The sequence below is a fragment of the Mustelus asterias genome, chromosome 26, assembly GCF_964213995.1.
Source record: "Mustelus asterias chromosome 26, sMusAst1.hap1.1, whole genome shotgun sequence".
NCBI classification, from domain to species: domain Eukaryota; kingdom Metazoa; phylum Chordata; class Chondrichthyes; order Carcharhiniformes; family Triakidae; genus Mustelus; species Mustelus asterias.
Genome location: NC_135826.1, coordinates 4,766,764 through 4,788,666, shown reverse-complemented (window position 1 = coordinate 4,788,666; position 21,903 = coordinate 4,766,764). Strand labels below are relative to the sequence as shown.

The 21,903-nt window shown below is 42.3% G+C and overlaps 1 protein-coding gene across 1 annotated transcript in view; it reads right to left on the bottom strand.

Annotated features, from left to right (window-relative positions):
- LOC144479436 (G-protein coupled receptor 54-like) overlaps positions 1-10,274 on the bottom strand; it is a 45,385-nt gene extending 35,111 nt beyond the window's left edge. The window contains exons 1-2 of the mRNA XM_078198093.1: positions 10,034-10,274; positions 8,932-9,056 (exon numbers count right to left, since the gene is read on the bottom strand). Coding sequence (XP_078054219.1) covers positions 8,932-9,056; positions 10,034-10,274 — 366 coding nt within the window. The remainder of the gene's footprint in view (positions 1-8,931; positions 9,057-10,033) is intronic.
- Positions 10,275-21,903: the final 11,629 nt, after the last annotated feature.

Here is a 21,903-nt window from a genome sequence, read left to right as displayed (position 1 = left end):
ACAGCACAGAACAGGCCCTTCGGTCCACGATGTTGTGCCGAGCTTTATCTGAAACCAAGATCAAGCTATCCCACTCCCTATCATCCTGGTGTGCTCCATGTGCCTATCCAATAACCGCTTAAATGTTCCTAAAGTGTCTGACTCCACTATCACTGCAGGCAGTCCATTCCACACCCCAACCACTCTCTGTGTAAAGAACCTACCTCTGATATCCTTCCTGTATCTCCCACCATGAACCCTATAGTTATGCCCCTATATTAGAATGTTTCAAATAAACATATTCTCTTGCAGTATGAATGTTCACAATTCAAGAATGTCTATGGTGGGCACTTCCAATGTGCTCCCTCAGGGGGACAGATGCTGCCAAGCTGTTTGATGGATCTGCTGATCTGTAAAAATAAATATCAGACTTCTGGCTGAGCGAAGTAGAGGAAGCACACATGATGTTTCTCCCAATGATTTTTTTCAAATTACTTTTCACTATGCTGATTAATTTTTTATTCGGATTTATTTGGGGGTCAGTTAACTCAGTTGGCTGGACAGCTGGTTAGTACTGCTGAGGTTATTCATGAAGGCCTGCCTCCTCAACTTTGCCCCTCCCCCCCCGAGATGTGGTGATCTTCAGCTTAAATCACCACCTGTCAGCTCTCCCCCTCAAAAGGAAGAGTAGCTTATGGTCCTGGTGACTTTACCTTTATATCTTTTATTTGCTGCTGCAAAACTAATCTAAACGCTCTGGTACCAAGTTTATCCAAATATGCCTCGGATGTTAAAGCTCGCAGGCAGCAAAAACTCAATTGATAAGGACACACCTGCCGAGACGGTTTCAGTTAAGCTGGCGACCAGCTCCCTCACGCCTTTGACGACTGACACCCTAAGCAAAATTCTTGATGCGGAGCTCAATAAATCCCGACAAAGTTTGACTCTGGAGGAGTCATTGGGTCCAATTCAGTCCTTTCTTGATACCATTCATCTAGTTGTTAGTTCTTACGCCAGCACCCTTATCGACATCAAGATAGCCATCTCGGACCACAGCAACAGGATCTTTATGCTGGAACCCAAGCTGACACCAAGGCGGTGATTAAGGAGAGCATGTTGCTGTGGGTGAAAGTTGATGACCTGGAAAGCAGGTTTAGATGACAAAAAGTATGCATTGTTGGACTACCAGAGGGACCGAGGGCCAAAGCCCACACAGTTTATGTCAGATTTATTCAAAAAGGTGGTGGGCAAGGAGACTTTCCCCAAACTCCTGGAGCCTGAAAGACCCCACCATACCTTTTGACTGAAATCTCACTCAGACAACCCCCCCGTCAGCCATTGTAGTATGGTTCCATCGTTAGAAAGAGAAGGAGCTTGTTCTTCAGTGGGCGAGGGAGCATAAGAACCTAAGAACTAGGAGCAGGAGTAGGCCATCTGGCCCCTCGAGCCTGCTCCGCCATTCAATAAGATCATGGCTGATCTTTTTGTGGACTCAGCTCCACTTACCCGCCCGCTCACCATAACCCTTAATTTCTTTACTGTTCAAAAATGTATCTATCCTTGCCTTAAAAACATTCAATGAGGTAGCCTCAACTGCTTCACTGGGCAGGGAATTCCACAGATTCACAACCCTTTGTGTGAAGAAGTTCCTCCTTAATTCAGTCCTAAATCTGCTTCCCCTTATTTTGAGGCCATGCCCCCTAGTTCTAGTTTCACCCGCCAGTGGAAACAACTTCCCTGCTTCTATCTTATCTATTCCCTTCATAATCTTATATGTTTCTATAAGATCTCCCCTCATTCTTCTGAATTCCAATGAGTATAGCCCCAGTCTACTCAGTCTCTCCTCATAAGCCAACCCTCTCAACTCCGGAATCGACCTAGTGAATCTCCTCTGCACCCCCTCCAGTGCCAGTATATCCTTTTTCAAGTAAGGAGACCAAAACTGTACACAGTACTCCAGGTGTGGCCTCACCAGCACCTTATACAGCTGCAACATAATCTCGCTGTTTTTAAACTCCATCCCTCTAGCAATGAAGGACATTTGCCTTCTTAATTACCTGCTGCACCTGCAAACCACTGCACAGCAGCATGCTGCAATTTTTTACCATTTAAATAATAGTCCATTTTGCTGTTATTCCTACCAAAATGGATGACCTCACATTTACCAACATTGTACTCCATCTGCCAGACCCTCGCCCACTCACTAAGATTATCTATATTCCTTTGCAGACTTTCCACGTCCTCTGCGCATTTTGGTCTTCCACCTATCTTAGTGTTATCTGTGAATTTTGACACACTACACTTGGTCCCCAACTCCAAACCACCTATGTAAATCGTAAACAATTGCGGTCCCAACACTGATCCCTGAGGCACACCACTAGTCACTGATCGCCAACCAGAAAATCACCCATTTACCCCCACTCTTTGTTTTCTGTTGGTTAACCAATCCTCTATCCATGCTAATACATTACCCATAACACCGTGCACCTTTATCTTATGTAGCAGTCTTTGGTGCGGCACCTTGTCAAATGCCTTCTGGTAATCCAGATACACCACATCCACAGGTTCCCCATTGTCCACTGCACATGTAATGTTCTCAAAGAATTCCACCAAATTAGTCAAACATGACCTGCCCTTCATGAACCCATGCTGCGTCTTACCAATGGGACAATTTACATCCAGATGACTTGCTATTGCTTCCTTGATGATAGATTCAAGCATTTTCCCTACTACAGAAGTTAAGCTAACTGGCCTATCGTTACCTGCCTTTTGTCTACCTCCTTTTTTAAACAGTGGCGTCACATTTGCTGTTTTCCAATCTGCGGGAACCACCCCAGAGTCCAGTGAATTTTGGTAAATTATCACTAGTGCATTTGCTATTTCTCCCGCCATCTCTTTTAGTACCCTGGGATGCATTCCATCAGGACCAGGAGACTTGTCTACCTTTAGCCCCATTAACTTGCCCAACACTACTTCTTTCGTGATACTGATAGTTTCTAGGTTCTCACCTGCCATAGCCTTCCTGTCATCAATTTTTGGCATGTTATTTGTGTCTTCCACTGTGAAGACCGACACAAAATACCTGTTCAATGCCTCAGCCATTTTCTCATTTCCAGTTATTACATCCCCCTTCTCGTCCTCTGAAGAACCAATATTTACTTTCGCCACTCTTTTTCGTTTTATATATTTGTAGAAACTTTTGCTATCTGTTTTTATATTCTGAGCTAGTTTACTCTCGTAATCCATTTTACCTTTCTTTATAGCTTTTCTCGTGGCTTTCTGCTGATCTTTAAAGATTTCCCAATCCTCTAGGTTCCCACTAATCTTTGCCACTTTGTCAGCATTTTCTTTCAATTTGATACCTTCCTTTATTTCCTTAGATAACAGCACCGCGATGTCACTTATCAAGACCATCCAATCAGGACTTACTGGGATATGAGTGCAGATTTGGCAAGGATGCGAGCAGCATTTAACAACCAAATCCACGCTATACAAGAAAGGACTACATTTCGGGCTGATTCACCCTGCCTGTTTTCACATCGCACGTAACGGAGAAGATCACTTCTTTTGACACATCAGGCGAGGCAGATTCTTTCCTTCAGCGGCGCATACTTTATTCTTGACTGGGTAACTTTTTGATGCCTCAGTAGATTCTATGGGAGTAATGACTGGAAGTTCTGCCTTTCAATACCTCGCCATTGTTGTTCACACTTGGGGTCGCTAAAGATGGACTTGTTAAATGTGAATCTGTGGACCAGCTTTTCATCTTTTAGCATCTATATTTTCATGGTAATTCAATGCTGCATATCCCCCTTCCTATGAGGACATCTTGATTGATTCTTTCAGTGGTGGTCGAGACATCTGGCTACCCGGAATTAAGTCTAAATGTTCAAAATAACCTAGTTTAATTACTGAGCTAGCCATGTGGTCGACGGGTTTTAGGTGTTGTTTTGGGTTATCTTGTGCTTGGACACCTGGATTGGCCACATAAGATGTTCAAAACTAAGGGCATGTTCAATTGTTTGAATGCATTAGAGCTCTTATTATGCAGCTATAACTAGCAACTTTTTAATGGCATATGAAATAACATGGTTCATATGTTGGGGACACACCCCACTAATGAGGTTGTTTAGTCATCAGATGCTATGTAAGAAGGAATACTTACTACATGTCCTCTTTGTAATGGCAAGCTTAAAATCTCTATAGTTTTGTTTCTGGTATGCATTAATAATTATGATATTGATTTTTTTTAAAATCATTTCACATAAATTTATTAATTTGTGAAAAAGCAGCAACATATTTTTCATTTCTGTAAGTTCTCATGAATACTGATTAATTATTTTGCAGTGGCAGATGAAGGAAAATGAGATAGGACTGGTCCATGAGGTATTTTGCCCCAACAAAGTGATATGTGGACAATGAAGTTTGAGAACTACTGGTCTGGTGAACCTTGGTTGCACTCTCTCTTGGTCAAGTATGTCTTTCCTTAGATAAGGAGATCAAAACTGCACCAAGTGGTGACACATCAATACCCTGTATAGTTGTAGTAACATCTAGGGCTTACGCCAAAATTGGGAGAGCTGTCCCACAGACTAGTCAAGCAACCATCTAACATTATCATACTCACACAATCATATCTTTCATGCAACATCCCAGACACCTATATTAATATTCCTGGGTATGCCCTGTCCCAGAGGTGGCAACTTTATAGAATATAGTCAAGACAAAATAGCCCTGGGAGCCCTCAAAATTGACTCCAGACCCATGAAATCCCATAGCATCAGGTAAAATATCGACAAAAGAACTACCTGCTGATTACCAGTTACCACTCTGCATCAACAGATGAATCAGTACTCCTCCAGGTTGAACATCAAGGACACAGAACTCAGTCAGGTGGGGGACTTCAATGCTCATCACCAAGAATGGTGCATAGCACCAATATTAACCAACTTGGCAAAGTTCTGAAAGAAAAAGCCACCAGTCTGGATCTGCAGCAGGAGAACCAGATCTTGAAAAAACAGATTTGACATTGTCCTCATGGTCTACTCTACTTAAAAATGAGGTGTCATCCTGGTGAAGCTGCAACACAGGACTACATGCATGCTAAGCAGCATGCTATTCACAGAGCTAAGTGATCCCATAACCAATGGATCAGATCAAAGCTCTGCAATCCTGCTACATCAAACCATGCATGGTAGTGGACAATTAAGCAAATAATAGGAGGAGGAGGCTGCATGAACATATCATCCTCAAGGATGGTGGAACCCAGCACCAGTGAGTGCAAAAGACAAGGCTCAAGTATTTACAACCATCTTAAACCAGAAATGCCAATTGAATAATCCATCTCAGCCTCCTCCTGAAATCCCCAACAGCACAGAAGTCAGTTTTTAGCCTAATGAGTTCACTCCAAGTGGTATCGAGAAACAGATGAACACACCAGTTACATTAAAGGCTATGGACACAACAATATCCCAGTTTCAGTGCTGAAGGGTTGTGCTCCAGGCTAGTCAAGCCCCGAGTCAATCTGTTCTAGTAAAACGCCAACACTGACACCTACTTGACAACGTAGAAAGTTTCCCAGGAAAAATCCAATTTGGCCAAGTACCACCCCATCAGCCTCCTCTCAATCATTGGCAAAATGATGGAAGGTGACATCAATAGTGATATCAAGCAGCATTTACTCACCAATAACGGGGAGGCAATGGCACAATGGTATTGTCACCAGACTAGTAATCCAGAGACCCAGGGTAATCTCTGGGGACCCGAGTTTGAATCCCACCATGGCAGATAGTGACATTTAAATTTAAAAAAAATCTGGAATTCAAAGTTAAGTAATAACCATGAAAACCCAGCTGGTTCACTAATGTCCTTTGAGGACATCCTTACCTGGTCTGGCATATATGTGACTCCAAATTCACAAATGTGGTTTGACTCTTAACTGTGTCCTCAAAGGAAATTAAGGATGGGCAATAAAAGCTATCCCAGCCATCATTGCCCACATTCCATGAAAGAATTAAAAACAAATGATCTCCTCGCTGATGCTCAGCGTGGATTCAGTCAGGACCACTTGGCTCTAGATCTCGTTACTGTCTTGGTCCAAAAATGGATAAAAGAGCTGAATTCCAGTGATGATGTGAGAGTGACAAGGCAACATTGCATTGAGTATGCAAAAAGTGAATTCAATGGGAATCAAGAGGAAAATGCTCCACTGGTTAGCGTAATACCCGGCACAATGGAATGATTGTGGTTGTTGGAGACTGACCATCTCAGGACACTGGGGCAGGAGTTCCTTAGTTTAATGGTTTAATGTGTTATGTCCAACCCATCTTGAGCTGCTTCATCAATAAACATCATTAGGTCAGAAGTTGGGATGATTGCACAGTGCTCAGTTCTATTTATAACTCCTCAGATAATGTAGCAGTTCATGCCTGTAGGCAGCAAGACCTGAACAACATTCAAGCATGGACTGATAAATGACAAAGTAACATTCATGCCAAACAAGTATCAGGTAATGGACATCCCCATCTAGGGAAAATCTAACTACCTCTGGAGTGTGTACCATCAATGAGATGTACTTTAACAGCACACCATCTTCTCTGTCAGCACCTTCCAAACCTGAAACCTTACCACCTTGAAGATTGAAAGACAGCATATGCACGGGAACACCACAACCTGAAAGTTTCACTCCAAGTCGCACATCGTGGCAACATGGAAATATATCACTGTTCCTTCATTGTTGCTGGGTTATAATCTTGGGACTCCCTACCAAGCAGCATTATGGGAGTACCTTCAACCAACTAAAGTGGTTTCAAGAAGGCTGCTCACCAACATCTTCTCAATGGCAATTAGGGATAATCAATACATGCTGGCCTGGCCAGTGATGCCCATGTCCTATAGCTGAGAGAAAGAAAGATGTGGAAATCTGAACCAGGATGCTTTATGATTTGCTGTTATATTCTGGAACACCCTTATAGATACAGGACAATGGAGCCAACTCTTGTATGAATCAGAAAACCATATCCCTCAAGGAAACACATGACACCACTGAACTAACTTGCAACAACATTTTAAAAATTATTCCTTTCTTCTAGTTACAAAGCTAATGCGCAGAGTAGACGGGGCAAGACCTTATTTCATTTTCTTGCTTGCTCCAAAAACTAATTCAAATTCAAAATGAATCGAATTCATGTTCTCCACAGGAGAAACATACAAGATCCAGGCTGAAAAGAAAAGGCATTGCACCTGATCTTGGGCTTGATCTGATGCTTGATTTTAGCCAAAAGGCTGAGATAAAGGCAATTTGTGTTCAGGTAGGATCCTTAATAAAATTGATTGGATCAATAAAGTATTTCTGCTCCTTTGTAGTTTTGACAATTTTGTGCATATCATGGAAATTTTCTATATAAAATGTATTTTTCCTGGAATCCATTACAACACATTGGGGCTGATTCTCCCACCCTGCCACACTAATTTTCTAGCACAGCTTGGTGGGAGAATCTCGCGTCCGTGAATGCGCAGGATTCGGGCATGCGTTCCTGTCGCGCGCGCATCTCCTTGCACCGGATTTCTGGCGCCGTCTGATCTGTGCTGGAAACCGGCGGGAACACGAGTTAAGTACTTTACATCTTATTTTAATGTGTTTAGCGAGCCTGCTAACATCTCCCATTCCACCAGGAGTATTTCACTCCAGCAGGGTTCAGACTAGCTCCCCACTTTCAGGGAACTCACAGCCTGACCCCGCTGGACTGAAGGGGGAGCAATCGGGCCCCCATGGGGGTCAGGTGGCAGGAAGGTGGTGCCCCTTGGCATGGGCACTCTGGCAGTGCCAGCCTGTGCCCCCTGGCACTGCCTAAGGGGAAAAGTACCCATGTCCAGGGGGCATCGGGCAGTGCCAAGGCAGTGCGGCCTATAGAGGGCAGGGCTTAGGGGTAATTCAGTGGGGGTGGGGTGTCCCACTGCCACTCTGCATGGGTGTTGTGAGACTTCTTACTCTGCATGGGGATCGATGGGGGCAGGAGGGAGGCCGGTGATCGGGGCAGGCAAATCTGTTTTGAGGGGGTCTGTAGTTCGGGGTGGGCTGGGGGGGTTGCCTGCTGGGAGGTGGTTGCTGGAGATCGAGGCCACCTGGGACGGGGGCTGGCCAGCAAACTGCCACTGCGCATGCCCAGAGGCCTGCTGACTTCAGCCTCTCCAGGGTGAATAGGCCCCGCCTCCTGAAATTTAATGATATTCACACTGGTGGCTTGTGCATTGCACAGAGTGTGGGATATTCTAGTGTGAACTCCCACTGAAAAAAAAGCGTGATTTACTCCAGTGTTTCTGCAAATTCGACACAGAACTTTTTTTGGGAGAATTCCATCCATTAGCTACTGTTTAGTGCATATGTGACACACTATAGATATGTAGTATGTCACTACATATCTATAGTGTAGCGTACACATCAAAGTGGTACACCTTGTTACAGATGCAAAACATGTCAGTAATTTCACTCAGTTCGTCTAATCCACCTTCAGAGGTTAACGAGCAACTGCCATAACTTGGATTTGCTGATTTTAAACCACTGCCCCACAAGGAACACTTAAACGGTAGCTTTAAAGGGATGAACCAAGTTAAGACATAACCCCAGTGTAAACAGCACAACTGTGCCCCGGACTGCTAGAACAGGATTGGTACAGCACGCAAAAAATCTTCATCAATTACACCTTCATGATGGTGATACATGTTCTTGAGGATGGATGCAAATCGTGTCTCACATCATTCGAGAAGCTAACCCTATAAGCTTTACATGTTGGCGATGACAATGCTCGAAAATGACTGAAATGTGTTGAGACGCATGAACCAATTCAATAAATGTCAGAATTCTGGCCAGTAAAATTTGGACTTAGCATGGTTCAAAAAATGTAGCTATATTAGGTCAGTCAGGAACAACAGACAAAGCACAGGAAGACTCACCTGTTGTATGTAATTGACAAATTTGCACATGAACTCCCCGAAAATCCAGCTGGGAAGTGGGTATAGGACTGCAGTGAAAGGGACACAGCACACCAGAAATATAATATCAGTTGTAGCCAGGTTTGCTGTAAAAAGAGACAAAGGCTCAGGGCAATTTCAATTTAAAAGAGGATTGAGAAATCAATCAAGTTGCACACCAAACAGCTGCCTTGCGTCATTCTGCGAATTGTCATTATAATTGAGAGGCATTAAATATTTCTGAGCTTATTACCATATTTAGTGTAGATGGGATTTAACAGTAGAAGGGACGAGGTAGATTAGCATTTAGTTATAGGAATCAACTTAACATCAGATAAACAGCTGTTTTATATAAGTAACATTTTTGATATGTTATAAGATTTTAAAAAGGGTTTCTTTATATGAAAAAATTAATGTTGAATATTCATTATTACCATATTTAGATAAATAAATTAGAATTTATTTCTCAGACCGCTGTGCGCTGGGTTTTAAGCAAGATTGAAGGATTGGTCTTGACTGTCCCTACACATCAAAAGCGATATTTATTCAAACTTCTCCCTTTCAGATTTATAAATATAAAATCGTTTTCTGATTTTTTTTACTGCTACGGATTTAATTTAAGAAACATTACCTCGGAAATTTTACAGTTACAAAACTAAATTGGTCTTTATTACAGAGGCTGGTTACCTAATATACTTGGAAATAAAATATACCTTTTCTTTCTCACCAGATTTACATTAAAATCAGAGTAGCTCTGACCGTAGAGATTATATTAGTTTGGTAGATTTGTTTTATCACTCATGCATAAATCTTCATATATTTCACAGTACAAACTATCCTTTATAAATTAATCCGAATGGATTATATATAGAACTCAACCCAGGTGCAGGCAAATCAGCGTGCAACTGTGCCGATCCCCCCAAACTGGATAAATAGGGGGGATTAGGAGGGTAGGAAGGGTAACTGACTGTAAAATCACTCGCTAAATGTATCACAAAACGATGGTGGATTTGAAGGGCGACCCCGTGTAATATGGGGAAAGTCGGAAGAGGAAGAAGAGAGATAATTTACTCGTCGATTTTACCTATGTAAAAGTTGGTAACTGTTCGCATCTGCTTGTGCTTTGTTACCACATAAATCACCAGCGAGTTTCCAGCCAGTCCGACCACCATCAAAATCCCGAAGAAGAGAGGTACCAACCAGGCGTCCATCAGCACTGGGGGACTCGGAGCGGCTGTTGTGTTACTACAGACATTCCCCAAACATGAAATGTTCAGATATTGGAAAGACTCATTCATGGAGGGGAGCACAGAGGTGCCCAACATCTTCCTAAGAGAATTAAAAGCGATGCAATTAAAACCACCTCACATACAAAACAATCAGTGTCATGAACCTCTCCCGAGAGATTGACAGATTTTCCTCTCCAGTAGGTGATGGTACCTGTCCAGATGCTACTCTGACTTTAGCACTTGGTCAATGACATCTTTACTGACGGAACCGAACCAGTTCAGTGCAATGTTTGCATCATCTGCGATTTCACTGAGAACTCACTGGCAGGAAGAATCGGACGAAAGGAAGGCCGGCTCGCTGCCAGACGAGTGCAACCGTTGTTTTTCTTATATAGAGGTTTTGACGCGATTGATGATGTGTCTTTGAAATCAAAGCGGAGGGGCAGGATTTGAGGCGCGCTCTTCAGAAATGCAAGCTCAGTCCCTGATAATGAATCTAAACTGCCATCGCTCAAACCCTAATGCAAAGAAAGAAACCTTTCTTTAAAATCGAATAATAACAAGCTACTGGAGTTCTTCAATCTTTTTCACGAATCTGTTTGATCTGTACAATATTATTTTCATCCGCATTTTATGTAAATGTATCTTATGAGCGATTTCATAATTATTCAAAAAAATCTGTCCCTTGCTTTTATATTAGTCCAAATTCACAAATTGTTATCGAATTATCCCAGCCCCTTTACAAAGTAAAAAGATCTATAAGTACCCATGCCCATAGGGTATGTGTTATCGACAGTAAGGCTGACCTTTTTGGGATTCCACTGCGTTATACCTTCACTTACAATTATCTCATCGCACTGTTTTAATAACTCAGTCAGCAACTACAAAGAAATTCCACATACATGGGTGTATGACCAGAGGGACTAAATCCCTGCAGTAATTTTGGGGTTAATGTTAGGATTTATAGATCTTGAAGCCTTGAATCTACATTATATTGTTTTGGACTTTAACACATTCTTTTTCCTGGAAAGGTTAAGCATGGATTATGGAATTAATTAATAACCCAGTGTACTGGGGAGGACTCTATCCATAGCAGGTCCTTTCGGGCAGCATGGTGGCATAGTGGTTAGTGCTACTGCCTCATGTAAGAACGTAAGAGCTAGGAGCAGGAGTAGGCCATCTGGCCCCTCGAGCCTGCTCCGCCACTCAATAAGATCATGGCTGATCTTTTTGTGGGCTCAGCTCCACTTACCCGCCCGCTCACCATAACCCTTAATTTCTTTACTGTTCAAAAAATTATCTATCTTTGCCTTAAAAACATTGAATGAGGTAGCCTCAACTGCTTCACTGGGCAGAGAATTCCACAAATTCACAACCCTTTGGGTGAAGAAGTTCCTCCTCAACTCAGTCCTAAATCTGTTCCCCCTTATTTTGAGGCTATGCCCCCTAGTTCTAGTTTCACCTGCCAATGGAAACAGCCTCCCTGCTTCTATCTTATCTATTCCCTTCATAAGCTTATATGTTTCTATAAGATCTCCCCTCAATCTTCTGAATTCCAATGAGTATAGTCCCAGGGACCCGTGTTCAATTCTGACCTCATGTCACCGTGTGGAGTTTGCACATTCTCCCTGTGTCACTGTGGGTTTCCTCTGGGTGCTCCAGTTTCCTCCCACAGTCCAAAGATGTGCAAGTTAGGTGGTTTGGCCATGCTAAATTGCCTCTTAGTGTCAGGGGGGATTAGCAGGGTAAATAAGTAGGGTTATGGGGATAGGGCCTGGTTGGAATTGTGGTTGGTGCAGACTCAATGGGCCAAATGGCTTCCTTCTGTACTGTAGAGATTCTATGATTCTCTGTCAGCTGTGCTCCATGGTGTAAATGCCCCAATTCTCAAGCATCATAGACTAATGAAGATGTGGGTTTACAACAGACCATCAGGTTAAGGCTGACAATTTTCCAAGAATTCAAAGTTTCTGACAGGTGTCCCTCTTATTTGTACAGAAGGGCAAGTTAACATTAGAACCGCACAAAGACAGTTTATGTATTAAAAATCACATATTCAGTAAGACTGCATTTCAATATTAAGAAGTGAAAACTGAATTTAAAACAGCCCTTAAGAATATGGGCATTGCTCAAAGAAAAAATATCCTGGAGCACCCAGTTCCTTCTAACATCGTGGTTCCCCTTAAAACTGAAAAATGATCATACCTGCTCTTAACCTCTTTACCAGTGAGAATATGCCCAATTTACATAATTACTCATCATAATCCAATCTCTCTATCCTCTGAAAGATTCAGGTTGCTCTTTTCTGTATCCTCCCAGTAGCTCCAGCTATGATAGTGACCAGAAAAAAATTAATTCAAAGCATGCTGAATATTTGAAATTGTCTAGCAGTGAAGTAATGGGATCAAAGAGGTTAGGAAAGCTCAAGGTGCATAAGGATGCTGGGTGACTTGGAGAACCTGTGGAAATGCCATAAAAGCCAAATTAGCTTTTTGCATCATTTGTTTAATGTTTTTACTCTTGAAATATTGTCTTACTAAAAATTTAATTTAATACACATATAGAAAATGTTTTTAAAAAAGATTTGTAATCATCTCAATTTTGTGGGTTGTTGCAAGTAAATCAGTCAGGTTGATTTTTAACCCTGCTAGACTGGCAGAAACCAGATGGGTGAGCAATTATAGTGGTCTGTGGGATTTACCTGCACCAATCATGTCATCTTTCAATGGGTTTCAACTTTAACTAGTTCTTCTGAGCAGGTAAGAGGGACACCTGCCCTTTGGGGGTCTGCCTTTAAATATACAGTTCAGGTCTGATAACTTCATCAGGCCTGACTGAAATTTTAATAGGAAACTTGCATTCAAAGTTCCCCACTAAACCAACTTAACTGGAAGACCAGGCAGACCAGAAGAGGCCTAAAAAATATGTAGATTTTCTCTTTTTTTCATTTTCCTTATGTAACCTGAGGAGCAAGAGTACTGTTCCGAACTCCAAAACATGTAGGAGCCCCATGAAATGAGTTTCCCCTCCAACCCTTCACTATCCTGAGCCCATCCTGTAACCTTAGCAATCATTTGCCTGATTTTTGAAGTGTCTGGAGTTAAAATCTCCTGGGCCCCACCCTGCCATAGTCCAAATATTTGGGGCAGAATTCTCCCCCAAAAATTCTAAGTGTCGAATTTGCGTGAAAACTGGAGTAATCCATACTGTTTTTTTCAATGGGAGTTCAGACAAGAATTTCCCACACTGCACTGCAGAGGCCACCAGTGAGAATATCATTAAATTTCAGGGGGTGGGGCCTATTCTCATCGGGAGGCCATACTGTCTCACAGCCAGGGCTAAGAGAGAAGTTTTCATTTCAGTAAGACAAATGACCTCAGGTCACCTAAAAGGACAAGGATAGTAGACTTATGGGAACGCCACCACCTCCAAGTTCACCTACAAGTCACACACCATTTTGATTTGGAACTATAAAAGCTTTCTAATACTATTGCTAGGTCAAAAGCCTGAAATTTCTTCCCTAACAACTCTGTGGGAGTACCTTAAACTGACTACAGCTGTTCAAGACAACAGTTTACCATCTTCTCAAGCATAATTAGGGATGGGTGATAAATGTTGGCCTGGCCAGTGATGTCCACATCCCATGAAATAATTAAAAAAATTGCTGAAAGAAGAAACATGATGTCAAAGCTTTTCATCTTGCACTTGTTGGAGAAACTATATCTTCATGAACTGGATTTTTATTTTAAAATTTGGAAGGACATTGCATTGTTTGGACACTTGCTGACCTGGAGTGTTTTTTACAAAAATGTCATAAGTTCACCTTTGGACTGGGAGCAATAGCAATTACTTGACCAGCAGGGTACTTGGACTGCAATCACTTTAATTGATGGGGGAAAAAACTGGCAACAGTTGGTGACTTACTGGAAGTTACATGACAGAAATGAGCTTTAAGTTTTGGACCTATCTTTTTTGAAATCAGTGTGGTTTCTGAGCTCTGTTGGGACTGAAGTGAGAAAGTAAAAAATTGTTTAGCTCGCTTTCCTGCCTTGCCTGAAATTCTATGTCTAGCTATCAACCTGCAGCCAGAGAATCCTCATCTGGGTATAACCTGTCTACATTTGGAAACCTGAAAAGCCAAGACGAGAAGGGTTGATCCAGCTCTATATTCCCCTCCATGTCTGTTGGTAAGAAGCTCCAAACATCGATTGGGACCAGCAGCCATCTTCATATGAGGGAATTCCTGTTCGACAGTGTTGAACCACTGTGAACTTTATCTTCATCTTAAAGTTGTTTTCTAACCATCCACCTCTGCAAAGACAACTTGTGTGTCAGTTGTTTGTCTCTTTGTGCTGGGGAGTTTTTAAGAAGAGATTGATTATCATACTTCCAGATTACAAATGTGTGTTAACCAGTTCTTGCAATTTATTAAAAAGAGGTTTTGTTTTACAATACATCAATCGTTCTGAATTTATTGAAAAAAAGCCTGTTAAAGTCTCTTTTATTCTGGGTAACAGAAGTGAAGGTAAACAACTGGCCATTTTGATGAGTAAATTAAACTTTTAAACTAATGGTATGATCTGTGGAGTAGTGGGGCTGGATAATGTGTGCATTTTTCCCATCCCAGTCATATCACACTCATCAGGACACTTCACAGGAATGCCAATAGTAAGGGGAACAATAATTTATATTGCATGAGAACAGTGCTGATCAGTTGGCAAGTGGACTCTAAATGGCAAACACATTGTCATGGAGAATGCGCCAGGGAACAGTTAACTGCCAAGCTTTTGTTCAAATTCAAAACAGGCAAGTCAACTCTGCTTAATCAAGGAGAATGAATCATGGAATGGCGGCCTACCCAGCTTTTGTTTAGTTGGAAAGACACAATGCGAGGTCATGCTCTTTCTGTTTGCAAAAGGCAAGCCCTGTGTGTGAATATTTGTAGTTTTTAACATGAGTAAGTGAGCCACACTGCCAGCCTGACTAATAATTTTAAATTGACTTCTAGTGTAATTTTTAGCACTATCAGGATTCTTTAGCAAATGTTATCCAATCGCATAATCACATCTAATATTGGACACTATGTTTTGAGTTTTACAAGCCTGAATTGGTTGGGTACAGTCAGTACTTTGCATGTGGTGAACAGCCGAAGGGACATGCTGTTTGATATGATCAACCAGTTATTGGGACATATGGACTTCATAACTGGAATCACACCAGCACTGAAATTCAAATACCACATTACTCATTTCTGCAATCAGCAGAGTGTTTCTTTGGCTTGATGGCAACATCCTGTTCGCGGAGAACACTATGCAGTGGCAACACAAGTGGTAACAGCATGCAACGGCTAGTGTTACCTGTTGCTCAAATGATTGAGAGACCTTACCTTTCCATGGTAATATGTGGTAGACTGGACACATTTCAGGACTGAAAATGATGGTCTTAGGCCCATTAATGAATTTGCACGATACACAACAAATGCCGATCTGATCATGGTAGAAATTATCCCACATCGTGCCTTTGATATGCTTTATTTCATTATCAAGCTTTCATGGTGAACAAATGGCTCGAGCCTATTTGTGAGGTTGCCAATAAGGCCAATCATGGAACTGTAGGGTGAGATAAATGTATGCAGCCAACTTTTTGCATACCGATAAGAGGAGAGGAGGAAAGGAAATTGGGGTAAAATATTAAATACTTTATTTCAAAACATTCATTATGAAATTTCATTTTAATAAAGCATAAGCATAAAGAACCAAATCTCATTCCAAGTGTTTAAAACATTTAAGATCCTCAAAGCATTTAAAGCAGTTGGTAGCTTGGCCAATACATTTATCTAAGCGACAGTGATGGAATTCATCTGTCAGTCTGTTTTCCCAGCAGATCTTTACAAATGTACATTTCACACTAGCACTATGAGCCATGAGAATAATGGAATGCAACTTTTATGTGTGTGTTGCTCCTGCTGCAAATTCTAAAATGGATAACAACCATTTCACAATGGAATATAAAAAATGATTTAAAACTCATGCTTCTTGATATTCTACTGGAGGCAAATCACGATAGTCCAATCTTAAAGTAAAAGGCATACAACATTAATGAAGTAAAGCCAATACTGCAGCTTGTAATTAATTTTAAATAACTGACAAGTAAAAGTAGGAAAGGTAAGACCATGGTATATGACCTGTGACATCACAAGTGTAATTAGATGTGCAGCTGCTTTGAATCTTCAGTGGCCGAAACCAGAGACAAACATTTTAAGGTTTTCAGAACTTTTGTTAATTGTGTTAATTATTTTCTTGCATTGCTTCGAGGTCTCTACCTGCTTTGCTTTGGAGTTAACTGCAAGAATGTATGCAAGACCAATTCTTTCTCTGTTTGACAACACGTGCAATTTGCACTTAATTGCCTCCCTCAGCCCCATATCAACAGCAGCACAGACAAGGCTGCAAACTTGCCCACTGAGTCGGTAGAGCGCCGAAGTCACAAATCTACTGCACAGCATGTTAGCCATTGTTTATGACAAGATCTCATGTGACAATGGGAAGGAACATTAAGTGACATGTTTAAAAATAGCTGTTTCATAACCATCGAAAATGAAAATGACCCAATTACAATGTCTGGGCCATTGACAAAGTGAACTGCACAGATTGATGCTGTGAAATTGGGCTGCATAGCACCATAGGTGTCAGTACTGCGGAAGCCCTGGAGGCTTAAAATGTTAGGCATGAGTCCTGAGTACTTGGAACTATTAATGGGTGATGATGGGTGATGAGTAGCATGAGAGGTTGGTGACACAATGGGTATGAGAAGTGATGTAAATATTCATTCATTGACTTTTCACCACATACATAAAATGTATGTCGTTAAAAGGTCATCAAATGTTTCTGGCACTCCAGTCAAGTTCTCGTGCCAAACTCCAGGAATTCACTTTACTGGCCACCTGCTCCTCCTTTGGAGTGCTACCCATGGACCATGGTGTTGCTCTCTTTCTCTCTCTCTGTCATGCTGCTCGATTTCCTTCTCTCCATTTCCAGCACTGACAGTCCAGACCAGCGCACTTTGATTCTTTGCTCTTCGCTTTTAAGAGGGATGGACAGCCTATAAGAGCTGTGATCTGGCTGGAACACTTGCTAACCTTTTACTCTGGTGAGCCCCCAGTTGTGCATACAGCCAGCCAGCCAACAGTACAGTCACACTGGGCAGCACATACAAATCATGGACATGAGACACACCAAAGTTTGTGTGGCGTTTTCCCCGACAGAAACAAGTGCAGGCTGATTGTGAATCATGAACCGGCGCTTGAAAACAAGCATTGCTAATTTATTTCCCTGATGTATTTTCCTCATTCCTATCCTCTGTTCATCTTACATTATTATTCATTTCTAATGTCTGCTGCATATTTTATTTTTTGCTATATGACTGAGATGTGATGTTGGTTAACACATGAACAAATAAATAGATTTCTCTTGATTGTAAAATGCTGTGATTGCAAATGGAGTCTGTGAAAAAACAGAGTAACAGGTATGTTAAAAAACAGATAATGTTATAGTGAATGGTTTAGTAGATTAACCTCCAGAATTTCAATGCATGAGCAATTACCTCATTCCATTGCTCGCTGATCCCTTTGTTTGCAACCTATATTCTGCATGTTCTTACTGACTACACAATGTTTCCTATGTTATTTGTAGTGTACTTGCTTTCATTCACGTGCTGACGGTAGAAGTTAACAGCACAGAAGGAGGGCATTCGGCCCATCATCTTTGTGCCAACCAAGAAAAGCTGTCCAGCCTAATTCCATTTTGCATCTCTTGGTCCATATGTAATCTTGTAGGTAATCCTATTTCAAGTGTATGTCTAAGTACTTGCTTAAATGTGATGAGGGCTTATTCCTCTGCCAGCTTTCCAGGCAGTGAGTTCCAGACCCTCAGCATCCTCAAATATTTCTCCTCAACCTCCTGTAATCTTTCTACCAACTACTTTAAATCTATGTTCCTTGGTTACTGACCTGCCTATGAGGAATAGATCCTTCCTATCTGCTCTATCAAGGCTTCTCACAGCTTTATACATCTTTACTAAATCTTCCCTCAGCCATCGTTGTTCCAAATAAAACACCAGCCCATCCATTCTTTTCTCATGTCTAAAGTTTTTCAGTTATAGCAACATCCTTTTAAATCGTATCTGTTTCCTCTTATTCCCAATCACATACTCTCTGCTATTTGGTGACCAGAACAGTAAGCAGAACACTAGCTGTGGCCTAACTAGTGCTTTATACAGTTCAGGCATGACCTCCCTGCTCTTACATTCTATAGTAAGAAGTTTAACAACACCAGGTTAAAGTCCAACAGGTTTATTTGGTAGCAAAAGTCACACAAGCTTTCAGAGCTGCAAGCCCCTTCTTCAGGTGAGTGGGAATTCTGTTCACAAACAGAGCATATAAAGACACAAACTCAATTTACATGAATAATGGTTGGAATGCGAATACTTACAGCTAATCAAGTCTTTAAGAAACAAAACAGCATGAGTGGAGAGAGCATCAAGACAGGCTAAAAAGATGTGTATTGTCTCCAGATAAGACAGCCAGTGAAACTCTGAGGGGGTTACAAATAGTGGGACATGAACCCAATATCCCGGTTGAGGCCGTCCTCGTGTGTGCGGAACTTGGCTATCAGTTTCTGCTCAGCGACTCTGCGCCGTCGTGTGTCGCGAAGGCCGCCTTGGAGAACGCTTACCCGAATATCAGAGGCCGAATGCCCGTGACCGCTGAAGTGCTGCCCAACAGGAAGAGAACAGTCTTGCCTGGTGATTGTCGAGCGGTGTTCATTCACCCGTTGTCGCAGCGTCTGCATAGTTTCCCCAATGTACCATGCCTCGGGACATCCTTTCTTGCAGCGTATCAGGTAGACAACGTTGGCCGAGTTGCAAGAGTATGTACCGTGTACCTGGTGGATGGTGTTCTCACGTGAGATGATGGTATCTGTGTCGATGATCCGGCATGTCTTGCAGAGGTTGCTGTGGCAGGGTTGTGTGGTGTCATGGTCACTGTTCTCCTGAAGGCTGGGTAGTTTGCTGCGGACAATGGTCTGTTTGAGGTTGTGCGGTTGAAGGCAAGAAGTGGGGTGTGGGGATGGCCTTGGCGAGATGTTCGTCTTCATCAATGACATGTTGAAGGCTCCGGAGGAGATGCCGTAGCTTCTCCGCTCCGGGGAAGTACTGGACAACGAAGGGTACTCTGTCCACTGTGTCCCGTGTTTGTCTTCTGAGGAGGTCGGTGCGGTTTTTCGCTGTGGCGCGTTGGAACTGTTGATCAATGAGTCGAGCGCCATATCCTGTTCTTATGAGGGCATCTTTCAGCGTCTGGAGGTGTCTGTTGCGATCCTCCTCATCCGAGCAGATCCTGTGTATACGGAGGGCTTGTCCGTAGGGGATGGCTTCTTTAACGTGTTTAGGGTGGAAGCTGGAGAAGTGGAGCATCGTGGGGTTATCCGTGGGCTTGCGGTACAGTGAGGTGCTGAGGTGACCGTCCTTAATGGAGATGCGTGTGTCCAAGAATGCAACCGATTCTGGAGAGTAGTCTATGGTGAGTGATGGTGGGATGGAACTTGTTGATGTCATCATAGAGTTGTTTCAGTGATTGTTCACCATGAGTCCAAAGGAAGAAAATGTCATCGATGTATCTAGTGTATAGCATCGGTTGAAGGTCCCGTGCTGTGAAGAAGTCTTGTTCGAACCTGTGCATGAAGATGTTGGCATATTGAGGTGCGAATTTGGTCCCCATGGCTGTTCCGTGTGTCTGGATGAAGAACTGGTTGTTGAAGGTGAAGATATTGTGGTCCAGGATGAAGCGGATGAGATGTAAAATTGCATCTGGAAACTGGCAGTTGTTGGCGCTGAGCACTGAGGCCGTTGCAGCAATGCCATTGTCATGGGGGATGTTGGTGTAGAGTGCCGAGACATCCATTGTGACGAGGAGCGCTCCTGGTTCAACTGCTTCATGCAACTCGGCCAACGTTGTCTACCTGATACGCTGCAAGAAAGGATGTCCCGAGGCATGGTACATTGGGGAAACTATGCAGACGCTGCGACAACGGATGAATGAACACCGCTCGACAATCACCAGGCAAGACTGTTCTCTTCCTGTTGGGGAGCACTTCAGCGGTCACGGACATTCGGCCTCTGATATTCGGGTAAGCGTTCTCCAAGGCGGCCTTCGCGATACACGACGGCGCAGAGTCGCTGAGCAGAAACTGATAGCCAAGTTCCGCACACACGAGGATGGCCTCAACCGGGATATTGGGTTCATGTCCCACTATTTGTAACCCCCTCAGAGTTTCACTGGCTGTCTTGTCTGGAGACAATACACATCTTTTTAGCCTGTCTTGATGCTCTCTCCACTCATGCTGTTTTGTTTCTTAAAGACTTGATTAGTTGTAAGTATTCGCATTCCAACCATTATTCATGTAAATTGAGTTTGTGTCTTTATATGCTCTGTTTGTGAACAGAATTCCCACTCACCTGAAGAAGGGGCTTGCAGCTCCGAAAGCTTGTGTGGCTTTTGCTACCAAATAAACCTGTTGGACTTTAACCTGGTGTTGTTAAACTTCTTACTGTGTTTACCCCAGTCCAACGCCGGCATCTCCACATCATGACTTACATTCTATGCCCCAGCTCATAAAATATCTAATATGGCTTCTTAACTATCTTTTCTATCTTGTTAAGAATTGGGGAAAAATAAGTTTTAAAACAAAATGAAACAAGGAATAAACAAATATAAAACAGGGAGTCGATTAGAGGCAGATGTCTGAAGAAATGATGAGATGTGAATTAGTCTCTCAGTGAAAAAACAAGCGTCTACATACGTGACTAGAGAAAACAATGGGGTTACGGAAGGGGTAACTTCAAAGTGGAGAGATAAGGAAATTGACAAATAACTGCCAAAAGACGACTCCACAGGGTGGATAACATCAAAGGGAAATAAATAATATGACTGTAGAACACTAATTGGGGGTTGTTGCGGGGGGAGGAGGGGGGTGGAAACAGCTAACATTAGAACTGCAGCAGTTGCAGATATATTTTCCTAAAAGAAGTAGCCATTTTCCACCTTCACTGAACCAGAAGACTGTTTCCCAGACTTGGCCACCTTAACCTGTGTGTGGTAATTATTTTGCTAGATTTAGCTCATAGTTATTTAATATTGGATATTGTTTGGGGAAAAAAGGGGTGTCTCCGAGTTCAGGTAACGTGGTAGTTTGGGGATCACGGGTTAGTTTCATGTAAAATTGTGTCTAGTCTTAGGTGTCATAGTATATTATAGTCATTGTCTTGTGTGTTTTTGTTTTTCTTTTAAGTTAATAAATATTCTTTATTAATTGTTCACACAATGATTGGCCTGTTCCTCACTGGGTTATACATCTTTCCTCACATTATACTAATAAAAATATATACACCAAAAAGAACTGGTGTTCCAAGTTACCCTTCTGGGCTTTGGGACACCCTCACATGCAACATCAGCAGAGTTCATAACAACTTGTCCTGCTGCTTTCAGGGATCTGCAGACATACACTCTGAAGTCCCTCTGTCCCTCTGCACTTGTCAGTAACCTATCATTTATTGTATGTCCTCTTGCCTCATTTTCCCTTCTTAAATGCATTACCTCATAAATTTCTAGACTGAATTCTATTTGCCGTTTCTTTTGTGAACTTGATATCTTCCTGTAGTCTATAGT